This window comes from Myotis myotis, unplaced genomic scaffold (assembly GCF_014108235.1).
Source record: "Myotis myotis isolate mMyoMyo1 unplaced genomic scaffold, mMyoMyo1.p scaffold_m19_p_7, whole genome shotgun sequence".
Lineage (NCBI taxonomy): Eukaryota > Metazoa > Chordata > Mammalia > Chiroptera > Vespertilionidae > Myotis > Myotis myotis.
In genome coordinates, this window is record NW_023416379.1 from 33,024,610 (window position 1) to 33,047,075 (window position 22,466).

The 22,466-nt window shown below is 37.9% G+C and overlaps 1 protein-coding gene across 2 annotated transcripts in view; it reads left to right on the forward strand.

Moving 5' to 3' along the window:
* Positions 1–22,466, forward strand: part of FRK (fyn related Src family tyrosine kinase) — a 315,749-nt gene that overhangs the window by 42,727 nt on the left and 250,556 nt on the right. For both annotated transcript variants that reach the window (XM_036317934.1, XM_036317933.1), the window contains exon 2: positions 3,576–3,697. In XM_036317934.1, coding sequence (XP_036173827.1) covers positions 3,576–3,697 — 122 coding nt within the window. The remainder of the gene's footprint in view (positions 1–3,575; positions 3,698–22,466) is intronic.

Below are 22,466 nucleotides of genomic sequence, written 5' to 3' on the forward strand. Positions count from 1 at the left end.
CTTGATTATCCAAAATACAAATGTAGTGTATGTACATAAAACTTATATAATGGAGTATTTATTCTTGAGAATAATGGGCTATGTGAGATATAATAATACTTCTAAGAATTTAATCTGCTAGATAAATAGTAATTCTTGTAAAGTTGTATACATATTTACATATTGATCAAATATCTTAATGCATACTCAATGTACTCAGAATCAGGAAAATGCATAGAATTGATTAGTATATTCGATCCCTGTTGCTTCTTTGCTTGAAATATTTGTGTAAAGAAATCTTGCCATTTCTGGAAATGGAGTCTAAAAAAATGCCTGATTATTTTAACTATTCACTTACCTTTCACTAAGCCTTTATGCATTCATAAAAATATATAGTGTTTTTATATGTTTCATAAGCTTGACATAAATGGCATTATGATGCATCATTTAACTTCCTTTTGCATAGACTTGATGCAAATTGCATTATAATGTATCACTCAACTCCCTTTTGCCTTTCAACAACATATTTTTAACTGATGTAGAGTATTCCATTGTATCTATAAATTTATCTATTTTCATATGATGGACATTTAGGCCATTTTTAATGCTAGAACTCTTCAGTGGATGTTCTTGTAACATATCTCTTTTAGCATACAGTCTAGAAGTGAAATTGAGTGGTGTATGAATATTCACTTTTACTAGGTATTGACAAATAGCTCTCTGAATTAGTATTGCATAATTATATTGCCACTGGTATGGTATTAAGGTTCTTCTTTCACATTTTCCCACTAACTGATTGAGAGTTTTTAATTGTTTGAATGTGAGTTTTAAATTTTGTCTAGCCTGAACAGTGTAAAACTGTATTTCATTGTTTTAATACTTAGTATACCTAATAGTCCTAATTACCAGCACAGATAGAAACTGGACTTTTTAAAAATTGTTGACAGTATTACAGATGTCTCCCATCCCCCCCCCCCCCCGCCTTTACACCCCTCCACTCAGCCCATACCACTCCCTATGACTTTACCATCCCATTGTCCGTGTCCATCGGCTATATACATAAGTTTATAAGTTCTTTGGTTTATCTCTCCTCATCCTCCCACTCCCACATTGAGGTATGTCAGTCTGTTCCATGCCTTCGTGCTTCAGGTCTTATTTTGTTGGTCAATTTGTTTTGTTCATTAGACTCCACAAATTAGTGAGATCATGTGATACCTGCCTTTCTCAGATTGGCTTATTTCACATAGCATAAGAGTCTCCAGGTCCATCCATGATGTCCCAAAGGGTAGGAGATCCCTCTTTTTTACTGCTGCATAGTATTCCATTGTGTAAATGTCCCACAGCTTTTTATCCACTCATCTACTGCTGGGCTACTTGGGCTGTTTCCAAATCCTAGCTATTGTAAATCACGCTGCTGTGAACATAGGAGTGCGTATATTCTTTCTGATTGTTGTTTCAGGGTTTTTAGGATATATCCCCAGAAGTGAGATCGCTGGGTGAAATGGCAGTTCCATTTTTAATTTTTTTTTTTTGAGGGAACTCCATACTGTTTTCCATAGTGGCTTCACCAATCTGCATTCCCAACAGCAGTGAACTAGTGTTCCCTTTTCTCCATATCCTTGCTAGCACTTGTTGATTGTTGATTTATTGATGATAGCCATCAGACAGGTGGTAGTCATTAGTGTAGCCTATCAAAAGTTTTGAATTCTCTGACTTATAAGTGGGATTGCACTTTCTATTCCTTTGCATTTTAGCATGATCATGGGATTTACTTTTCAGTGAGTTCATTCCTGAATAGAAGCTTTAAATAGAAACTCCAGGAAGCAGCCTGTGATTTGACACATTTTCCAATCCCACCTTGGCCATCATGGAAGTCTGGCAGTGGACATTCTCCAGTAGACCCGGAGATGGATATAGAGCAGGTCATCCATAGATGACCTTCAATGGACATGTAGCTGAGTGCAAAACAAATCTTAATTGTCTTAACCCACTGAAATTTTTGGAATTATTTATTACTCCAAAATAATCTGGCATGTCCTCACTGATACAGTTAATATGTAACTTGCAATTGGATGATTGGGGAAGTGGTAAACAAACACCTTGCATTCGTTAGAAGGTGATATTTATATTTAATGTTTCTTTTTGTTTTCAATATCTTCTCCCTCCTCCTTCCATCTATGTCACACATATTCCCCAATATTCATGACCTGCCAAATCAATTGGGACCAATTTTTGATGGCTTGTATGTACTCTCTCAGCCTGCGGTTCCTCACCCAGCTTGTATAGGGTGTCCCTCAAAAATGTATACATACTTTAATAGCTAGTAGCTCAGTTTTGAAAATGAAATGTATTTTTAATAAACACTGCCTTTATAATTATTCAGTGTATATAAACATTTTGGGGGGAACACCCTTCATTTCTCCCCTCAAGCCAGGATTTCCTTTCTTGAAGAGTTTACATTTTTAAAGATAGGGATCCCTGAAAAAAATCAATGTTTTACCTAAAATCTTTACTGATAAAGATCAACTTTATCACCCTGTAGTGAGGGGTCATTAGTGAAAGGGGCTTTCTCAGCTTCCTCTTATTACCACGTTGGTGCCAACTGACTTGATATATATTTCAGACTTGCTCTGACATTAAAATTCATATGCTAATTTTTATATTACTCTGGAGTGGCTCAGTAGATATAATGTTGGTACTATTATGAAGATGAGGAAATAGGAAAATTTGAAATTAACATGTCCATATTTACACAGTAGGTCCATGACTACAGACTCTCAAACCCTTACTTAAATTAAAACAAATGTTAATCATTTGTTGGTTAATCCCATTCTCAAACCTGTGTGTTTGGTATCTGGCTCTTATATTCCCTGAATATTTGTCTTAAAGGATAACGGGCTAAAGATAAGAAGTAGAGGTGGCACTAATAAGATACTTCCCTGGCAGAAGTAGCTTTTTTTTTTTTTTTTTTTTTTTTTTTTTTTTTTTTTTACATAATCTCCCGTTGGATGAAAGTTTTCTTTATGTTAATAAGTTCCTCCTAAACATGCAGAATTGTCTCCCATTATGGTGGGGGTGGGGAAATAAGTGAATGAATATCCAGAGAACTGCATTTTTTAATTGTTCGTACCTTGAGATGAAATGTATGAATCATTTGATTGGAATGCTTGCCTCCTAATACCTAGAAGGTATTAGGTGAGGCAGAGGACAGTTGGATAGTGATGGTGAGGAATTTGAGAGCGTGAAGTGCAGAAGGTGTATGGTGGACTCATCCAGAGGCTGTGGATTTGACAGAAGGATGTCGTACCTGTCAGACAGAATGCAGGTGTGAGAAGGATCTGGGTGGGAGCCAGCAGCCGCCGAATTCCTGGTTTGTAATTTTTTAAGGACTCCTCTGTGAAGGTTATAGACATCCTGAAAAATCACCTTAAGTGTCGATGCGTCTCTCTCTCTGTCCCTTCCTTTCTCTCTAAAATCAAATTAAAAAAAAGAATATTAAACAGTTTTGATATAAGAATACTTTCTTGTAACATTTCCCACTCCTTGAAAAAAAAATGTTGATTGGTTAATTGCAGTTTACATCTTTCTCTTTTTAGGTGGTTCTTTGGAGCAATCAAGAGAGCGGATGCAGAAAAACAACTATTATACTCAGGAAATCAGACGGGTGCCTTTCTAATCAGAGAAAGTGAAAGTGAGAAAGGAGGCTTCGCCCTTTCAGGTATGGGCATTGTTTTGTGTGATTTAAGTAACGGTTTGAGAGTCTATAGTCATGGACCTACTGTGTAAATATGGACATGCTAATTTCACATTTACCTATTTCCTTATCTTCATAATAGTACCAACATTATATCTACTGGGCCACTCCAGAGTAATATAAAAATTAGCATGAAATTTCTATCTATGGTTAGAAGTCTTCTATAAGCAGTTTCAAAGACATGCACCCTAGATATGAAATAAAAAACATGGGTCTGGCTGTGTTTTCTCACTTGCATTATCAAAGATCCTATCCTTCTAGGGGAATAATAAGCAAGAAGCAAACACTACACTGTTGTCAAAATTGATCTTGGCATAATACATTTTTTTTGCATTTCATTTGTCTTTGCCTGATAAATGGAAAATGAATGGAAGTGCTGAATGCAAATGCATTTCATTAACTCCATGGCATGTAACATTTTGTCAAAGGTAGTTTTTCAGCTCAGAGTCAAGTACATGTGTAGCTTACACTGCTCTAGGAAAGACGCGCAGAGGACCTGAGAAGGATCTTTAAGAGTGACAGGTGCGTGCCTGTCTCCGCTTTCAAGAACGTGTGCTTCTTGGTGTAAGTTCCAAGGTTGCAGAGTGTCCTTCTTGGAGATTACTCCAGTCCGTCTCTCCTGTGAGACTTTCTCCTCGCCCTTCTCCGACCTCTGTATTGCCAGTCCTTTGTGTCATTATCCCCTTTAAAGCATGTCTTTTATTTCACCAACTAGACGTAGCCTTTTGGGAGAAGAGATTTTGCTTTCCTCTATCCCTATTGTCCTGCAACCAGTGTTTATGAAACAGAATGTCCATGGGCCATGCTGTGTCTGCCTTTCTCACTGAGCTGGATGTCAGGACAGCCTGTACAGCCTGATATGGAAACAGGTCCTGAGCCCCATGTACTGGGAACTCTGACTTGACCTGAACCAAGGCCAGACTGTGTGTGTTCGGTATCCATTGTCTTCCTCATACCTGATGGTCCCAATATCAGGGCAGATGGATTAGAGCTGAAGTGAATTAAGGGCAGTGGTACTGAGGCAGGCTTTTCAGGTTTTGTCCTTTGGTTTCTGTCGATTCTGACACCGAGTCAATAGGATATTACAGAATCATATAGATTCAGCCCTTCCCTACTCCCCCACACCCCCAGTTAGAGGGTGCTGCTCTGATTACCATTCTTGAAATGTTCCCAAGTATGATGTGACACCGACCTTTCTAATTTTGTTTATACCCAGGGTGATACAATTTGCAGTGACTGGCAGGTGATGGGCATTAGCCACTCAGAGCTGATGCCCGACCAGGCTGGGCCTCCACACCAGTCCACACCTGTATATACCCAGGTGACATAGTGAATGTTTTATTATGTATAATAGCTTTTTCTCTGACTATGAAAGTAATATAAACATTTTTATAGAGACAGAAAAGATCAAAGAAGATTAATTTACCATATAACCTTCTGAATATACATTTTAATACTGAAATACCTTCCTGTCAAGCTTTTTTCTATGATTAACGTTTAAGCATATTAATTTATACAAACATTCACATACCCAGAAAAACACATCCAGAGAAAACAAAATTAAGATCATCTTATAAATAAAAAATATATAACTATATACATGTATGTGCATATATATGTGTGTATGTGCATATGTATATATACACATATGTGCATCTATATTTATTTGTGTGTGTGTGTAATATGGATCTAGGATTCATTTTTCCATCTCTCAGTATCCTGTGAACATTTTTTCATGTTCTTTATTATTTTTCTACATCAGTATATTTAGAAGCTACATAACTTTCTATTGTATGGGTGTGCCACCATTTATTTAACATATTTCATATTTTATACAGTTTCATTATTTCACGTCTTTTGCTATTATAAAATATGACACAGTGGACATCCTTGTAGATAAAATTTTGAAGCTTTAAAGATTTCCACGGGAATACTATATTCAGAAAAAGAAAAACAGTTTTGAAATCTCAATGTCTAATGATAAGAAGAGCTGTAAGAGAATTTCTTGTATATGTTAAATGCATCCATGGTTGTTATTTGCCTTTGCCAATATATACATATCAACTTAGGTAGTCATTATCTAGGCAAAAGTAAATTAAATGTTTTAGATTGGCATTAAAATATAGAAGAGTAATATTTCCATGAGGAAAACAAACTAAAAGTAGAATTAGCTGAATCACGTCTTTGAATAATGTCCAGGCTACAGGTGACTATTCCGAAAACTCTCTAAGTAGGGGATTATGGGACAAAACAGCTTTTAGGCTTAGAAGAAAATTACAAGGTTATTGGCTGTTATGTGCTGAGAATACTCCAGCACTTGCTTATGGATTTGCTAAGCTTTGTAGGGCCTACTTGGAGACCAGCATATCATTATAGATTCTTTTTCAATAAAGTCAAACAATTTAGAGTCTTTCAAACAAATTATCTGATTGCTGTGTATTCACTGGGGGACAAAGTAAATGCAGACCATTATGTTCTATTCAAAGGGAAATTCTCTTTTTAGCCAGAAGAGGGCTATGCAGAAGAAAAATGGAAAGAAAAAGGTCTTCAGTATATCTACATTACTGTAAAACACACGAACAAACAACCCAATTGCTGACTGTTGACTACCACTAAGGATCTTCAGATAGACCACTCAAGGATTTATTTATCAGTGCAGTTGCCTCCTTAATCAGTCAGAATTGATGGCCTTCAGTGTTGCTGACTGCTGTGTTGCTTAAGAAAGGCAACTATCTCTTTTCTGTGTCTGTCTTTCCCACGTCAGTTTTCCTGAGAAGCATTGTCTTTATTCCTTGGGCGGCCATGGCTTGCAGCTGTCAGGAAAAGGCTTATGATTTACTGAGGCTGGGCGGGGGCATGCCCGAACCAGCAGCCCAAAGTTGGGGTGGATGCTAATTGGATTGTGTGGTCCTTGCATGGCTGACGGCTGGCTCTTGTGAGGTCTGAGTAGATCTCAGAAGAGAGTTCGGGCTCTGACACCTCTCATAATGGCAAGACACTAATTAGCTGTGAATTACAACCATGCTTTTGGATATTACATATTACATGTGGCAGCTGGAGAATCTGTCTTCATTAGATGCATGACAGGTAGTTTTAGTGGTTCTGCTGTTATTTGTCATTGGTAGTGGATTGTTTTTCTGATGAAAAATATAAAATTATGACTGCATGTGAAATGGTTTGGCTATTTCTTGACTTCAATCAATTAGCTTAAAGGAAATTATTATAGCTGTTATCATTAATAATAATTTGGTGCTTGGCATCCTATAAGCATTTGTATTATTGTTTAAGGTATACCTTAAGGAAAATGCATTTTGAGGACTAAAATTGAGCTGCAGCTGAGTTTTTCAGAAGAAATTCTACATTGCACATTGTAAGGTTACTTTAGACAACTCTGCAGATTCATCTTCAATGAAACCTCCCCAAAAGTAAATGATAACAGATTGAATATAGTTGAAAAAATGACTACACTGAGGACATGAGGCAAAAAAGCTCATCAGCAATACTCAGGGTGATGCATCTAGGAGTGGAGATCACTTATTTCTATATTTGTTTATTTCTTCAACAAACATGCAAGGGGCCTACTATGTGCCAGTCCTTGATAGGTGAAGGGCAGCAAAGACAGCAAGGCCCAGACCCTGAACTCAGGCTGCAGGAGGGTTATAACACAGTTGTCTTGCTGTGAGACAAGAGGGGGCAGGGGCCAAGTCTCCCAGGGGGAGTCAGGAAGATTTCACAGAGGAGAAAGTGTTTGGGTTCTGTACCAATTTGTGCATCAAGGTAGCAGTGTGGGAACGATTAGTCCTGGAAAGGCAAGTGTGCACAGGCAGGGATGTCTGGTGTTTGTTGGAAAGAAGGTAGGAAGATAGAGCAGTTGTGTGTGTGTGTGAGTGTGTGTGTGTGTGTGTGTGTGTGTGTGTGTGTGTGTGTGTGTTCAGGGCCTGAGGAATTTGGCCCTTATTCTGTAGAGCGACATCTTAGGCACAAAGTGGCCTGGTGTGACCTTTGACAGCATGATGAGAGATTTATGGATAATAGTCTGAGGAGGGGTGAGGGAGACAAACACAGTGGCATCACTTGCTGCTGTGTGAAATGACAGGTTCAAGACAGCAGAGTTTGTCAGCCTCTGCAGAGAGGGTGATGGGACACAAGCTCCGTGGGCTGCACCAGGGCTCCGCTCCAGCACAGGGTGTCCCCAGAAGCCAAAGGCCCCTCTGTTGCTCCCTTTTATTTTATGGGGCAAGTGTGGAAGTGGCCATAGGGCTAGGAATAAAAGTCCGTGCTTTGGGCCTGGCTGGTGTGGCTCAGTGGTTGAGTATCAACCTATGAACCAGGCGTTCATGGTTTGATTCCTGGTCAGGGCACATGCCAGGGTTGTGGGCTTGATTCCCATTAGGGGGTGAGAAGGAGGCAGCTAAGCAATGATTCTCTCTCATCATTGATGTTTCTATCTCTCTTTCCCTCTCCCTTCCTCTCTGAAATCAATGAAAAAAATTTTTATTTGAAGTCTGTGCTTTGGTGCAAATCAGTGTGAGCTTGGATGTCAAATATTTGCAGCGTTGTTTGGAAATCCAGCACTGATAGGCTTTGGGCATTGTGGGAAATCGTAGCTCCTCCCTCATGGAAGAGGAAACCATGGGACCTGTGGGAAGCTGAGTTCAGGTATAGCCCCTCTTGCTGGGCATAGTCCAGTGGGCCCAGAAAGAGCTCCGTGGATGATGGCCTGAACCAGGGAAGAGGAGGGGAAAATAGAGAGTAGAGAATGGAGGTGAGGAATACTTAGAAGATATGAACCAAGAGGAATTGTTGGATGATCATAAAGGGGGCAAGATAAAGGAGAAGGAAGCATCTAGGGTGACCCTCAGACCTCTGAATTGAGTGACTGGGGCAGATTGGTGGCTCTAGCTGGGCGAGATTTACCAGAAGAGATGATGTACAGGAGAGAGGAACAAAGGAAATATGCTCAGTGGTGTTTGAGGCAATGGCAGGTGGACATACAAGTAACCAGTGTCATGTTTTTGACTTGTTTCTTCTAATTTTGAGCAGAGTACTTACTCTGATAAATTTCCATTACAGGGAACATGAAGGTCCCATGAAATATGCAGGACTTCCATAATACGTTGTGATTGCTATGAAGTCCCTTACTGAGAATATAAAATATACCTCTGTAGTGACATAACTTAATTTTTAAATAAGTATTCTGGAATTCTCAGAACCAAATAAATGTTTTATCCCTCACAGTAATAGGTTTCTAGTGCTCTAAGTATTGCACAAATGGTAGAAGTGTCTTTATAGAAGTGATATCACTGCATTGTAAAGGCCCTTGGCTGGGGCAATTACATGATCATTAAGGACATCTTTGATGCTTGAAAATGGCCAGAATTATCTGAAGCAACTTTCTGAGTAATCTGAATGATTAACCTAGTGATACCATATATTTTATAACTTTGTAAGTATTTCTGCATGTCTTATAAATTAGTTCTAAAAGCAATTTAAAAAGTAATGAGAAAAGCAGTAGCTTCATTGGGGAAGATGACTAACTTTTTTTGTTGACCTTATGTGTATCCTTCATGTTGAACTTACATATTCAGAGGTTCATTTATATTTATAAGTAACTCTCACCACAGGTAGAAAATGTACTTCTAAACTAGATCATAAAGTCCTTGGGCAGAAGGAAGATGCTTTTATTGCTTCTGTTTCATGCTTCTCCTCTATCTCCATAGTTCCCAGTATAGTTTATGAAGGTAGTAGATGCTCTAACACTTACCTCTCTACCCTGTATTCCATCAGGAACAAAGATAAGGCCATCATCACATTCTTAACCTCTGAAGTCTGGACCATGTAATTCTCCTATTTGCCGTGTTTCAGAATTGTTTTTTTAAGATGATTTCCCACCTTGAAAGCTTAGTTGTGATCAGGTAATAAAACTATTGTAGAGGAGGCAAAATTGGAAAAGGATGTCAGTTGCAGTGTGGCTCTCTGTGTCTGCCTGGCTCAGGGTTCAGACCCAAACTCACTTTCCACCAACCAGTGCCATGCCATTATTGCCCCCGCACTTTTGGAGATCTGTTGACTTATGCTAATGTGGTAGTGGCCCAATGGCAAAAAGCTGTTGTTTCATTCTCAGTGCCCTGAGCAAGTCACTCATTCTTCCATTAAACTTAATGTGGACATAGTGGCCACAGGAGTGTGCCAGTAACTCTATTACTATACTGTGAATATAAATACAATTGTATACTAAGTAGGGGCAAATATTAAATGGCTGGGAAAAATTGCTCCTTGAATTTATAATGCAGTGAAACTTCTATGGATTCTGGGAGCATTTTCATTTTGGTTAAAATGTTTTGCCTTTTAAAAAGTGCACATGCTGCAAAGAACTTTTTATGTTAATAACTCTAGTATCTCATATAACATGTATTAAATTTTACACATGTTGGTGCCATCTTACAAAATGCCTTTTAATTAAAGTCATAATTTAGTTGTGTTCAGCTTAATTGCAAATATCATTGCCTATAATAGCAAGTGGCTTTTTTCATGAGTTATGGTATATCCTGTCTTTTCTTAACATTGCTACTGATATAATTTATAATTTAAATACCCTATAAAGTTAAATTAACATTTTATTATATGGTACATATATTTGTGTGTGTGTGTGTGTGTGTGTGTGTGTGTGTGTGTGCATAAACACAGATGCAAAGACAAAGAATCTTTCATTCTAGGGCACTGGATCATGAAGAAATCATCTATCTTATTGAAAATCCATGACTAGTTCAGCCAACGTGACTCAGTGGTTGAGCATCAGCATATGAAGCAGTGAAGTCACTGTTCGATTCCCAGTCAGGGCACATGCCCACATAGTGGGCTCGATCCCCAATGAGGGGCATACAGGAAGCAGCTGATCAATGATACTCTCTCATCATTAATGCATCTATCTCTCCCTCCCTTTCCTTTCCTCTCTAAAATAAATAAAAATATATTTTTGAAAAAGAACAACTACTCCCCTACAAAAGACTGTGGTTAAAAAAAAAAAATCTATGACTAGCATTTCTAGAGGCCAGAGTATTTTTAAGACAGTTGTATTCTGATTTTTTTTCTTCTCCACTTGTCTGTGAACACTACAAATTGACTCAATTGACTCATCTAAATTTTCTCTTTTGGCTTTGCTTACCTGATTTGCTTATTTTAAAATTTTTTTCCCCTGCATGTGTCTTTTGAGCTACTTGGAAGGAAGCATAGCAAAGAAAATATACATAATATACATATTATTGCCCTTTGAATATAACTGTATGATAAGCAATTCCAGATATAAAATAAATAAGTGGGATGTTGATAAGTCATATGGTGGTCGGTGAAATTGCTACCTTTTTGTAATTCATGACATATTCTATACTGTTATGTCTTCCACTTTATTAGTTGCCAAATTAAATTCATCCTTTATTTGCTTTTTGTCCCATGTTATACTTCTGCATGAAGATAATAATCATTTGAGTTAGCATCCCTCTACTTTCTATTCTAGAATATACATAAGATATACAGAAGCAGAGGAGCCCTTTAAACTGAGTCTATCAATCAAGGATTTTTTAGACTCTGGGTAATACTCTTCTAACTTCAGGGTAAATGTAGGTCAACTGAATAAGTGGCTGAGCAGACTTTGACTTTTGCATCAGATCAGGGATATTCATGAAGGTGGGAGGATGCTTGGACCCATGACCAGAGTGTCCCCCTGTCTTAGAGAGGCAGGACATGCAGCTCCCAGGCACCCAGGCAGCCACTGCCCTCCTGTGTGGTACCGACTCAGTGATTTGAGCCTTCCCTAGGCATCCATCTGCAGCCCCCTCCTTTTCTACATCCAGGTGGGACAGCAGCTTGCGGCACAGCAAATATTTTCAGGGTGGAAGGTGACCTGTGATGATAGTGTGTTGCAAACTGGGTGAAGTTAACCTTGTAGAAAGAAGGAAACAAGAACTCTGCTCTCTAGTGATGTGCTTTTCACACATTCTTCTAGTTAAACAAACAACTTGGTATTATTGTCTGTCAGTTTACACTGCTCTAACATGATCTGAGAGACTGGGTAGCTTAAAACAGCAAACATTTATTTCTTGCCATTCTGGAGGCTGGGGAGTCCAAGATCAAGGTACCAGGAGAGGTGAGGACTCTCTTCCTGGTTTGCAGATGGCTGCCTTCTTGCTCAGAGATAAAGAGTTGGAGATAGAGATAGAGAGATATTATATATATCACATGCTCTTGGTCTGGTCTCTTCTTATAAGAGTACTAATCTCATTATGAGGGTTCCACACTTATAACCTCCTAAACCTAATTACCTCCCAAAGGCCATCACACATCACATTGGGAATTAGAGCTTCAACAAATGAATTTGTGGGGGAAACAAACATTCAGTTCATAGCAGTAAGAATTCTGTTTCTTTCTGTGAGCAGACATGCTAGCAGATGAGAAGATCCACCCCTCCTCTAGCAAAGCCATGAGGGCTGAACATTTGCTGGACAATGGCAGTATGTTTAGATGGTTGGTGCACTAGCAGCCCTGCTGTGAGTGTGCTAAGAAGGGGAAACATACACCCAACTAAGTGGATGGACAGGAGGACAGTGCATAAGTTCCCCCCCCTAAATGCCAAGTTTCTTTTCATTTAATGATGAGTATAATGAAAAAAAGAAAGAGAAGTTATGAAATTCTGGATACTCAATAACATTTCCCCACTTATGTTTTAGAACATAAATTCTTTGATAAGCCAAAGTGTTTCAAAGAACAGAGGTTTCAGGAGTTAAATGCATTTGAAGAACACCTCATATTACATCCTCTCTACCTTGACTTGACAAAGCACATTAAAGTCTCAGAAGTCTTAAAGAAAAAAATTTAATTTTTCAACCCAGAGTTTCCTGAACTACTTGATCACAGAACCTCGCCCCGCCCCCTATAAAACATGGTTTGGGAAAAATAAAAGTATAAGGGATGATAAACAATAATCTTCAGAGAAGATTTATACTTTTGAGTCATATTCACTAAAAGAAACAGAAGAAAAATTTGAAAGCATTTAATTGAAATATAAGAAAACACTAATTCTGTGAAATTAGGCATAAAAACAATCTGAAAAGGCAACACATGGGAGATATCAAACAACAAAATTGTTACTTTAGAGATGTAAAGAGCAAACTTGAGATGCTTTCTGGAAAGAAAAATAGATGAAAATTTATGAGGGCTGATAATGCACAAAAAGGAGGCATTTCTTTGAAATTTATTAGAATAATTAAATGCAACCAACAGTTAAATATGCAGTGGAAGAAAACTTTCCTGAGTCCAAAAAAGAAATCTGTGCTTATAGATTAAAAGGACTCAAATTGTTCCAAGCAAAATAAGTGAAAAAATGCATACCTAATCCATCTTTTCAAAATACTTTAATATCAAGAATAAGTGAAAAATTCTCTGAGCATTGTAGAAAAAATAATTACACAAGCGTAAGAATTGAGTTGGCCTCAGAATTTTTATCCACACCATTAAATATCAAAACTCAATGTAAACATTTAGAATTTTTTCCTTCTTTTCTGCACTAACTTTATTGATAAAAGTTGAAAAGTTAACTATGTGCCTTCACCTAATTCACCAATTGTTAACACTCTGTGACATTTACTTTCTCTCTCCATCATACATATGCCGGTATAGTATGTCTCTTTCTATAGATATACATATATGTTAGTTGCAGATACCATGTCACTTCACCTTTAAACACTTTGTATTAGTATGTATGTCCTAGGATAGGGAGACTCTCTCTACATTACCACAATGCTATTATCACACCCAGACATTCCACACTGATACAATGACATTGACTGCTATACAGTACATACTCAGATCTCTCCAAATGGCCTTGCTAGCTCTTTATTTATTTGCTTTTTGATGCAATAAAGGATTATGCATTGCTTTTGGTTATTGCATCTCATTAGTCTCTTTTATCTAGAGGAGCCAAAAGCCTTTAATAACTTTCCTTTGCAAACCACATAAATTCTTACCTATTTCGACATTTCAGCTCTTCATAGTCTTGCTGAAACTGGTTTCCAGCCTAACATTCATTCTCCCTTAAGTCACACTATGCTTTCTGCAAGATGAGCACCAGCTATTACGTGATCATGCCTTGTACTCCCCTTCTTGTAAGTGTTGTTTTTACTTTCTTTGAGCAAGGTACTCAGGACTTAGCACAGTGTCTTACATGTAGAAAAAAAAATTGGGATCAATATTTGTTTACTGAAGGTTAAATTGTTTTAATAGTTTGCTACTGATTTTTTTCCTTGTCTCACTGTCTTTATATAGAAAAGAAATTTTCAGAAATATTGGGAGGGATATTTTGAACAATTTTTTTAACCATTCATTTGTTCATTGATTCATTCATTTGCCCATTCATCATAGAACTTTCATTTGTGTCTGTGATGTGGCAAAATTGTGTAAACAACTAACTAGTTCATGCTATAATAAGCATTTATCATGCAGACAGAGCACTTATAGGCAAAGTATTTTAAGAACCCAGAAAAGTTAACAATTATTTTCTGAAAGAGATTAATAAAGAAAGGCAGTACAGGCAAATGCGACAATCAACTCTATACCTAATAGTGAGTAAAAAAGTAAATGAAATATAGTGTGCATGAAATGTACTTTTCTGTTCAGATAATGACTTTTCTTAAGAACCTTTTTTACTTTGAAAGAGCAGATGATGCTCCTTAGATTAAAAATGAGGAATTATTTTCTGTGATGTGCTCTTGAACCCTTTAACAAGTAAAATGGAGATCTGTAAATTGTTCCTCCATTACCACTAATGTGCTTGAATAACTTACAAGGTAATAGATTATAAATACTATAAATGTGATCATGATACATTCAATATGGGGTATATTTTTGAATAGCAAGATAGTGACAAAGCTGAGATTTGAACCCAGGTTTCTCTGGACCTTGGGCCCTGATAACATATAAATTTAATAATTTCAAACTAGGAAAAAAGAAAATGATTAAAAGAAGAGTTGAGCAGTGGAAGACAGCGGGAGGCAAATTGAAGAAGGAAGAACATTTGGGAAGTCTTGGGGCTGAGTTTTAGATTGAACAGGAAATTAAAACATGTTGGCTCCAGGAATGAAAATTGGTGACTTACAGGCCTTCTGGTTCCTCCTCCTTTGCACTGGCCTTGCACAGTTTAGTTCAGTGTATACTTCAGGGAAATAACAACTAAATAAAGATTTTTCTTCTCAAGGCTGCCTCATTCTTAAATAAATTATCTAAGCAACTTCTTTTTGTTACTCTAAGTGGCAAAATATGTTACTGGAAAAATACTGTAAAATTAATCCTAACCAGAGTATTTCATACAGTGTTTGTACAAACAGGGACATTGTCTATAACGTGAATACTATATGTGTGCATTTATTCTAGAACTAAAACACCTACTGGCTTCAACTTTCTGCTCCCCACACAGTGGTTCTCAATCTGTGGGTCGCAACCCCTTTGGGTGTTGAACGACCCTTTCACAGGGGTTGCCTAAATACATCCTGCATATCAGATATTTACATTATGATTCATAACAGTAGCAAAATTACAGTTATGAAGTAGCAACAAAAATAATTTTATGGTTGGGGGTCACCACAACATGAGGAACTGTATTAAAGGGTAGTAGCATAAGGAAGGTTGAGAACCACTGCAACTTCTAGCCACTGGAGGGCTTTTAATCAAACATGTGCTTTCTCTTGTGACTGGTCAGAGAATAACATGCCATTATCGAAACAGTACAGCAGGTTTTTGTTTTGTTTTCAGTTTTCATGTCCCATGAATATATAGAAAGGAGAAGAATATCTGCTTTTAGTTGAAAACAAATTTATAATTTTAAAATATCTCTATCAACCTGTTCTACAAATGAAAACATACCTGACTGGCAGTAATTTTACTTGATTAATGTCAAAAGCTTGACCAAGGTTTAAATTTTCTTAATGATTTAGGTATAGAGTTTCTATGTGGTGATAGTTACACAAAATGTGTTCATTATGTAAAAAGTGAATGAAATGAATACAGTTCAATTTAATAAGTTAGTGGCTCTAATTTTAAACTATATATTTAAAATGATATATGCAGCTTAACTACTTTATAACCATCAGCATCATATCAATCATGAAGTTACTTCTAATGCACCTTAGAAACGTGTTTTGCATTGTTACTAGACACTTTGGCACAAAAACTGCAATCTGAGAAAGTATTTTGTTGTCTGTTGTCTTAAAAGCCTGTGAGTGGCAAGGACTAAATTTATTTCCCTATTTGTTTCAGTAGGGTAGGGACTTCTTTAAGCTCCCTCTTTCTGCAGAAATATCTTCTCATCACCTGCAGACACTTTTAAAAGTGTTTTGCTGGAAGTAAACTATGGAGGAGGCAAAACATAAAAAAAAGCAATATGCAAAAATTATATTCCTGTTTTCATGTAATTTTAGTGTGCATAATTTTCTGCCATTTATGTGTATGATTCCCAACAAAAGAATGATCCAGGCCTTAAAGCCTTAAAGAACTTGTGATTCCTCCCTCCCTCCCTTCCTTCCTTCCTTCCTTCCTTCCTTCCTTCCTTCCTTCCTTCCTTCCTTCCTTCCTTCCTTCCCTCCTTCCTTCCTTCATCAAATATGTATTTAATGCCTACAGTGTACAATTAGTATTGAGAAGGCTAGGCTACAATGGCAAACAAGGCAGTCTCTGCCCTCATGAAATGTACATTCTACGTGGCAGTGGAGGGGAGAATCCAACTAAATAAAAAAGACACACTCATATACCAACAATATCTATTTTTTTTGTGGTGTTACTATTTTTCTTTTAAAGAGTAACCAAATAGTTCAAATCAAGGAAAACACTGCTTTTCTCTACAGAATAATAATGGGTTGGATGGAGTAGAAATGAGGACTGCTTTCTTACATTGGAAATTTGAAAGCTATCTGGAGGCAGAATTGTATGTGAAGATTATCTAGGTTGGGAAGATGAGCCAACCTGAGCTTCAGCTGGAGTTTCCCATTAATGGCATTGCAGTTTACAGTTGATAATAAACTGCAGCCTGCTTGCTTGGGTTTGGGTTCTTCCTCTTACTTGTGCTGTGTCATTGGGCAAATCATTTAGCCACTCTGTGTCTCAGTTTTCTCTTCTGCAAAATGAAGATGAAAAATAGTATCTACTTCTTGATGGTATTGTTTGGTTTAGATGGGAAAAGTAGAAAAGCACTTAGAACATTGCCAGGAACAAAGCAAACAATATAAGTATTTGCTGTTGTGATTAGCATTCAAACTTGAGCAATAATGAACTGTAGGAGCTCGTTCCATGACCCTAGCTTGGTGTCATGGCATAACGAGGAGACTGAAACTCCGGTCATTGCTTTGTGCAACGGGAGGAAGAAGACACTGGCTTGTCCTTTCCTCTTTGAAATTGGTGGGGTAGCATTTTTTTTGGAATATTTAGGTTGCAAAAATGAGAGTTAGGCATGCTAATGGAGCTGCTATTGGAGTGGGGGGAATGCCCAGTGAACAGAACAGAATTCCAAGTGTCAAGCACATTGCTCCATGTATAACCCACCATGTTTCCAGGGATGTGCCCTTGTCACAATCATGAGTCTCCAGAATTTTCAGGTTTCAACAAATGTAGAAAAGCACCAATAGGTTTCATCAAATGTTTAAGTTCATGTCTTCATTTTGTCTTTTAGAAAGTAGAAATCACAACTTTTCTCTACCACATTTGACTATATTTCTGTAAAGCTCCTTCCTAGAGTAGTAGAATTAGAGAATTTGAACCAGAAGGGAGTGTCAGATCATCTAGTCAAAAACAAAACACTATTTTTATAATTGAAGGAATCGGAGGCCAGAGAGGCTAGGTTACTCATCCAAGGTAACACAACTAGTATGAGTAAAGATAGCTTCAAAATGGCATCTTTTGACATCTTTTAAATATTATTTAGGAGTCATGCAGCTTTCTTTAAAACGTTCTCTATTAGTCAGTTTTTGCCCCTAAATCTCAGTGGTTTACTCTTGTTGCATGAGAGCTGGTGGTGGTGGTTGGCTGGGTGCTGTCTGGGGTAGCAGGCCTCAGTTCATCTCCATGAATCGTTCATTCCAGGACTCAGGCCACAGGAGCAGCTCTGTCTCGGGTATGGCACGCTCATGGTAGAGGCAGAAGATTGGAGGCCGGGGAAGTTCTAGACTATGTTATGCCATATGACTTGCCAAAGCAAGTCACATATCCACATCCCAAGTCAGTGGGATGGGGAAGGATGTTCTGCCTATTGGGTGCCATGGCCAAGGCCAAGAGAAAATGGTTTATTGACTTCATGTCTTGTATAAATAAATGCAATCAAATGGCTCAAAATTCAGTAGGTACAGTGTAAATATATGGGAGCAAAACTGTAGCATGAATTCAGTAGCAGAAGTTGTACTATGGAATATGAAGGACCAAGGGAGCTGCTCTGCTTGCTTAAACCAGGAGGCATAGAGGAGGAGACGCCTGATCTGGGCCTTGAAAATTGAATTTGCAATTAATATGTAAACAGCATACATTTCCAGTTGGAATTAACAGTTTGTGACAGTCACAGAAACAGGATAGAGCATGGTACAGTCAAGAAACTACAAGTAAGTGTTTATACTTGAGGATAGGATGCCACAGAGAACTCTGTTAAGGCATCTTAACTCTAGGCAATGGGAGAGCTTTAAAAAGAATAACAAGTTCAGATTTACATCTTAAAAGCCTATTCTGGTGACTGTGGAAGATGCATGTGGTGCTAGAGATGGGAAAGCAGCATATGAGCTTACTGCAGTAGCCCAGGAAAGAGAAATGGAGGGGACCCTCCACAAGGTGAGGGCGGGGAGTAGTACATATGGTAGGACACTCTTAGTCAGAGGTGAGATGTCAAGAAGAAAGAGGAATAGAGGGGTGCCCTCAACTCTCTCACTTTACTGACTGGATTTCAGGATGGTAGTTTCATTCACTGAGGCATTGTATTTAAGCTGGGAGGAAAACTCAGGGAATAAGGTAATCTGAATTAAAATTTTGGCTTGGGCCCTAGCCAGTTTGGCTCAGCGGAGAGAGCATTGGCCTGCAGACCAAAGGGCCCTGGGTTTGATTCTGGTCAAGGGCACATTCCTTGATTGCAGGCTCCTCCCCAGCCTGGGCCCTTGGGGCTCATGCAGGAAGCAGCCAATCCATGTGCGATGTGTTTCTATCACATCAATATTTCTATCTTTCCCTCTCTCTTCCATTTTCTCTAAAAAATCAATGGAAAAAATATCCTTGGTTGAGGATTAAAAACACACACAAAACTTTGACTTGGTCCCTCTGAGGTAGGTGCCTGCAGGGATGTAGAAGGCAAGAGTGAGGGCTGCATTGCAGACAGAGGCTGGGAGTCATCCCCCATTCATTACAGTCATCGGAATCTGGCAATACAGCCAGTAACAGTTGTAAGAGATTATGATTTCCCAGGTCAGAACCAATACGGAAGGAGCAGACAGAGGTGGAAAAGCCTGAGAAGTAGTAAGAAGAAAGTAGAATAATGGTATTAGATGGAGTCAAATGTTTCCAGGAGGGAGTTTTCAACCTCTGTTTCCCTTTAAAAGGAGTCAGTTGCAGGAACAGCTTTGTCTGCTATTAATCATCACTTTATTATGAAACTAGAGGCCTGATGCATGAAATTCATGCAAGAGTAGGCCTTCCTTTCCCCAGCTGCTGCCACCGGCTTCCCTCTGGCATCTGGGACCTGGACTTTCCTTGCAGCCCTGGCTTTTTCTGGAATGTCGTTCAGAAGGATGTCCAGTCTAATTAGCATATTGTGCTTTTATTATTATAGATAGTAGCAATAAGTTGACTTGCTTCCAGAGCTGTGATCAGTGCCCTGTGAGAGCTGCCTAAAACTATTTGCTGTTCAGTAATAGAAGGAGCCACTGGGTGGAAGGATTGAGAGTGTGGGATTCTGAGTCTCATTGCCTGGTTTTGAATCATAGCACTAATATTTAACTGCTTTGTATCCAGGGACAAATGACTTAATCTCTCTACACATTTTAGTTTCTCCTCTGTAAAATGATGAAAATAATATCCATATCCCGTAGGGTTATTATGAGGATTAAAGAAAATATCACATAAAAAAGCACTTAGCACAGGGCTTGCTTAAGGCAGGGGCTCAATAAAAATCCAATTGCTTTTATATTATTTCATAAAGAATGCTTACTTTTTGCACAGACAGTTAGAGGTGTTGGCCCATCTTGCACTGGAACATGTGCTTTGAACTGTTTTTCTGGGAGTAGTGATGGATCATGCTGAGTATTCACAGTTGTTCACCTGATTCACCCCTGAACTAATAAGAGTCATTAGGAAGATGATTGGCCAGCCTTTGAAGTATAGGCTGGGCCTAAGAGATGGTTTGTCTTTATGTAAAGTGTTTACTTGAACATGACCTGAACTATATTTTCACTGAGTGATAACGAAACTTATTCTAAACAGAGAGAGGTTGTCCTGTATGACCTTCATTTAATATTTGTCTGAAATAAAAAGTAGGAACATATATCATGGGTTCTCATTCAATATGAAGAAATTTCAAATAAGAGCTATCTGCTTTTGGAAATACAAGTGAATAATGAGCAAATTACCAATAGTTGTCTTGCATGTGTAAGAGACAATGAAAAACATGGAAGGAGACTATATTCTGCTAGGAATATAAATTACCTAATACACAAAAAGTCCTTTGTATTTTCATAGGAAAATAAAGATAGATTTCAAGGTATTTTAATTATAATACATTACATTTGTCAATGACGTCCATGTTCACTCTGTTTAACAAGTCTACTAGCTACTAAAACTGGGTGGGGAGATGGAGAGGAATTCAGGGGAGCCTTTTTGAGAGTTAGGGGAGAAATTTTAGAGGGAGAGGAAGATGGCATTCAGACATCTACCAAGAAATTAGTAAATTTCTGTAAAAAACAGAAAAGAGGAAATAAGTAGTCAAAGGTTTCTACTGTTCCTACTGTCACTCATATGACACCCTAGATGGCTGGACGGGGATTCCAGACCTGCAAGCAACCAGCAGTTTAGTTCAGACCTCTATGCTTTGATTTTCTCATCAGTAAAAGCAGGATTTAGACTAAATTATCTTTAAACTTCCTGATCATTCACATATCATATTCTTGACAAAAGAGTAGAATTTGCAAAGACTGTTAGTCTACAATTGCTTTTTCTGAGGACTTTTTCCAAATTTGAAGCTCCTGAGAGGAGTGTCAAACCTCCCGCAAACAGAAACCCCAGAGGCGATTCCATTGTTGGGTTCATTTCATTAGAAATTCTTTTTATGCTTAGTAGATGTGTCATTTCACTTGATTACTTACTTCATTTGTGCATGTGTTTATTTATTCTACAAAAGATTTTAGGTTGGCTTACATTGCTGAAAGAGTATAAAATAAAGGTAAACATAAAAAAAAGACAAAACTGTTGAAAAAGAACTGAGAAATTGATCTTGCTGAGCCTGTAATAGGAGGTAATTATCACAGTTTAGAAGTCAGGTTAGCTGGGGTTCTCTGCCAGACAAGGCGAAAAGGGAAACAGTGTGTCTCATGGGCTAATATAAGAAGAGATGCATCGTGATTTCAAAGAGAAACGAGTTCATGGGAGCTTTCCATAAGGACTGTCAAGTATCATAATAGTGTGGACATTGTCTCAGGTGGTTAATTCTTTTTTAAAAAATATATTTTATTGATTTTTTACAGAGAGGAAGGGAGATGGAGAGGGATAGAGAGTTAGAAACATCTTTGAGAGAAAAACAGCGATTCAGCTGCCTCTGCACACTCCCTACTGGGGATGTACTCGCAACCAAGGTACATGCCCTTGGCCGGAATCAAACCTAGGACCCTTCAGTCCGCAGGCTGACATACTATCCACTGAGCCAAACCAGTTCAGGTGGTTAATTCCTATGTTTCCTCTCTAAACAAAGCTAGACGCAGTATGCATGTGTTATTTTAAAGTCACTATACTTTTATCACAATTGTTTTGGAAAACAGAGAGTAAAATACAAATCTGCCAATCTAACACAGCTATTTTCATGTTAGCAAATGTAATCATCTTTGCCCTTACGCAGTTATATTTTTACAAGCAATCTCAGCTTGTGAGCTCAGGACATGTGAGCTGCCAGATGTATCCTCGTGTTTGCAATTCTATTATTCTCTTAATTCTGTATCCCACTTATTTCACTTAACACATTATGTGGTTTTTTTCTTGTTACTCCATAATTTTATGATTATATTTCTAACTACCAATTTTCAGATTTGTTATAATTTAACAGTCATTTAAAGCTATAAAAATACTGCAGTGAACATCTTTATACATATGGCTTTTCCTATTTTGGATGATTAACTCTGTTTAGTTTCCCATACAAATGCTTTCCTTAAATTTTTTTGTTGGAAATGAGCCACATTAATGGACATTATAAGGTCCAGCCCTTTGCAGTGTGTAGGTATAGTTAGAATGTTGATGATGGTATTTCTCAGTGCATTTTCTGTTTCTTTATGAGAACCTACATGAGAAATGTTTTTCTCATTTCAATACCAGGAAGAGTGTTGCTGCTTTTTTTTTTTCTTTTTTCTTTTTTTGAGTAACAGTTTGTTAATATTTTTCTTCAGGGAATCAGGGAACTGAATGTGTTTCCCTCATGGCTATGAGCTTCAGAATAGCAGAGAGCCAAATCTTTGGCCCACATCTA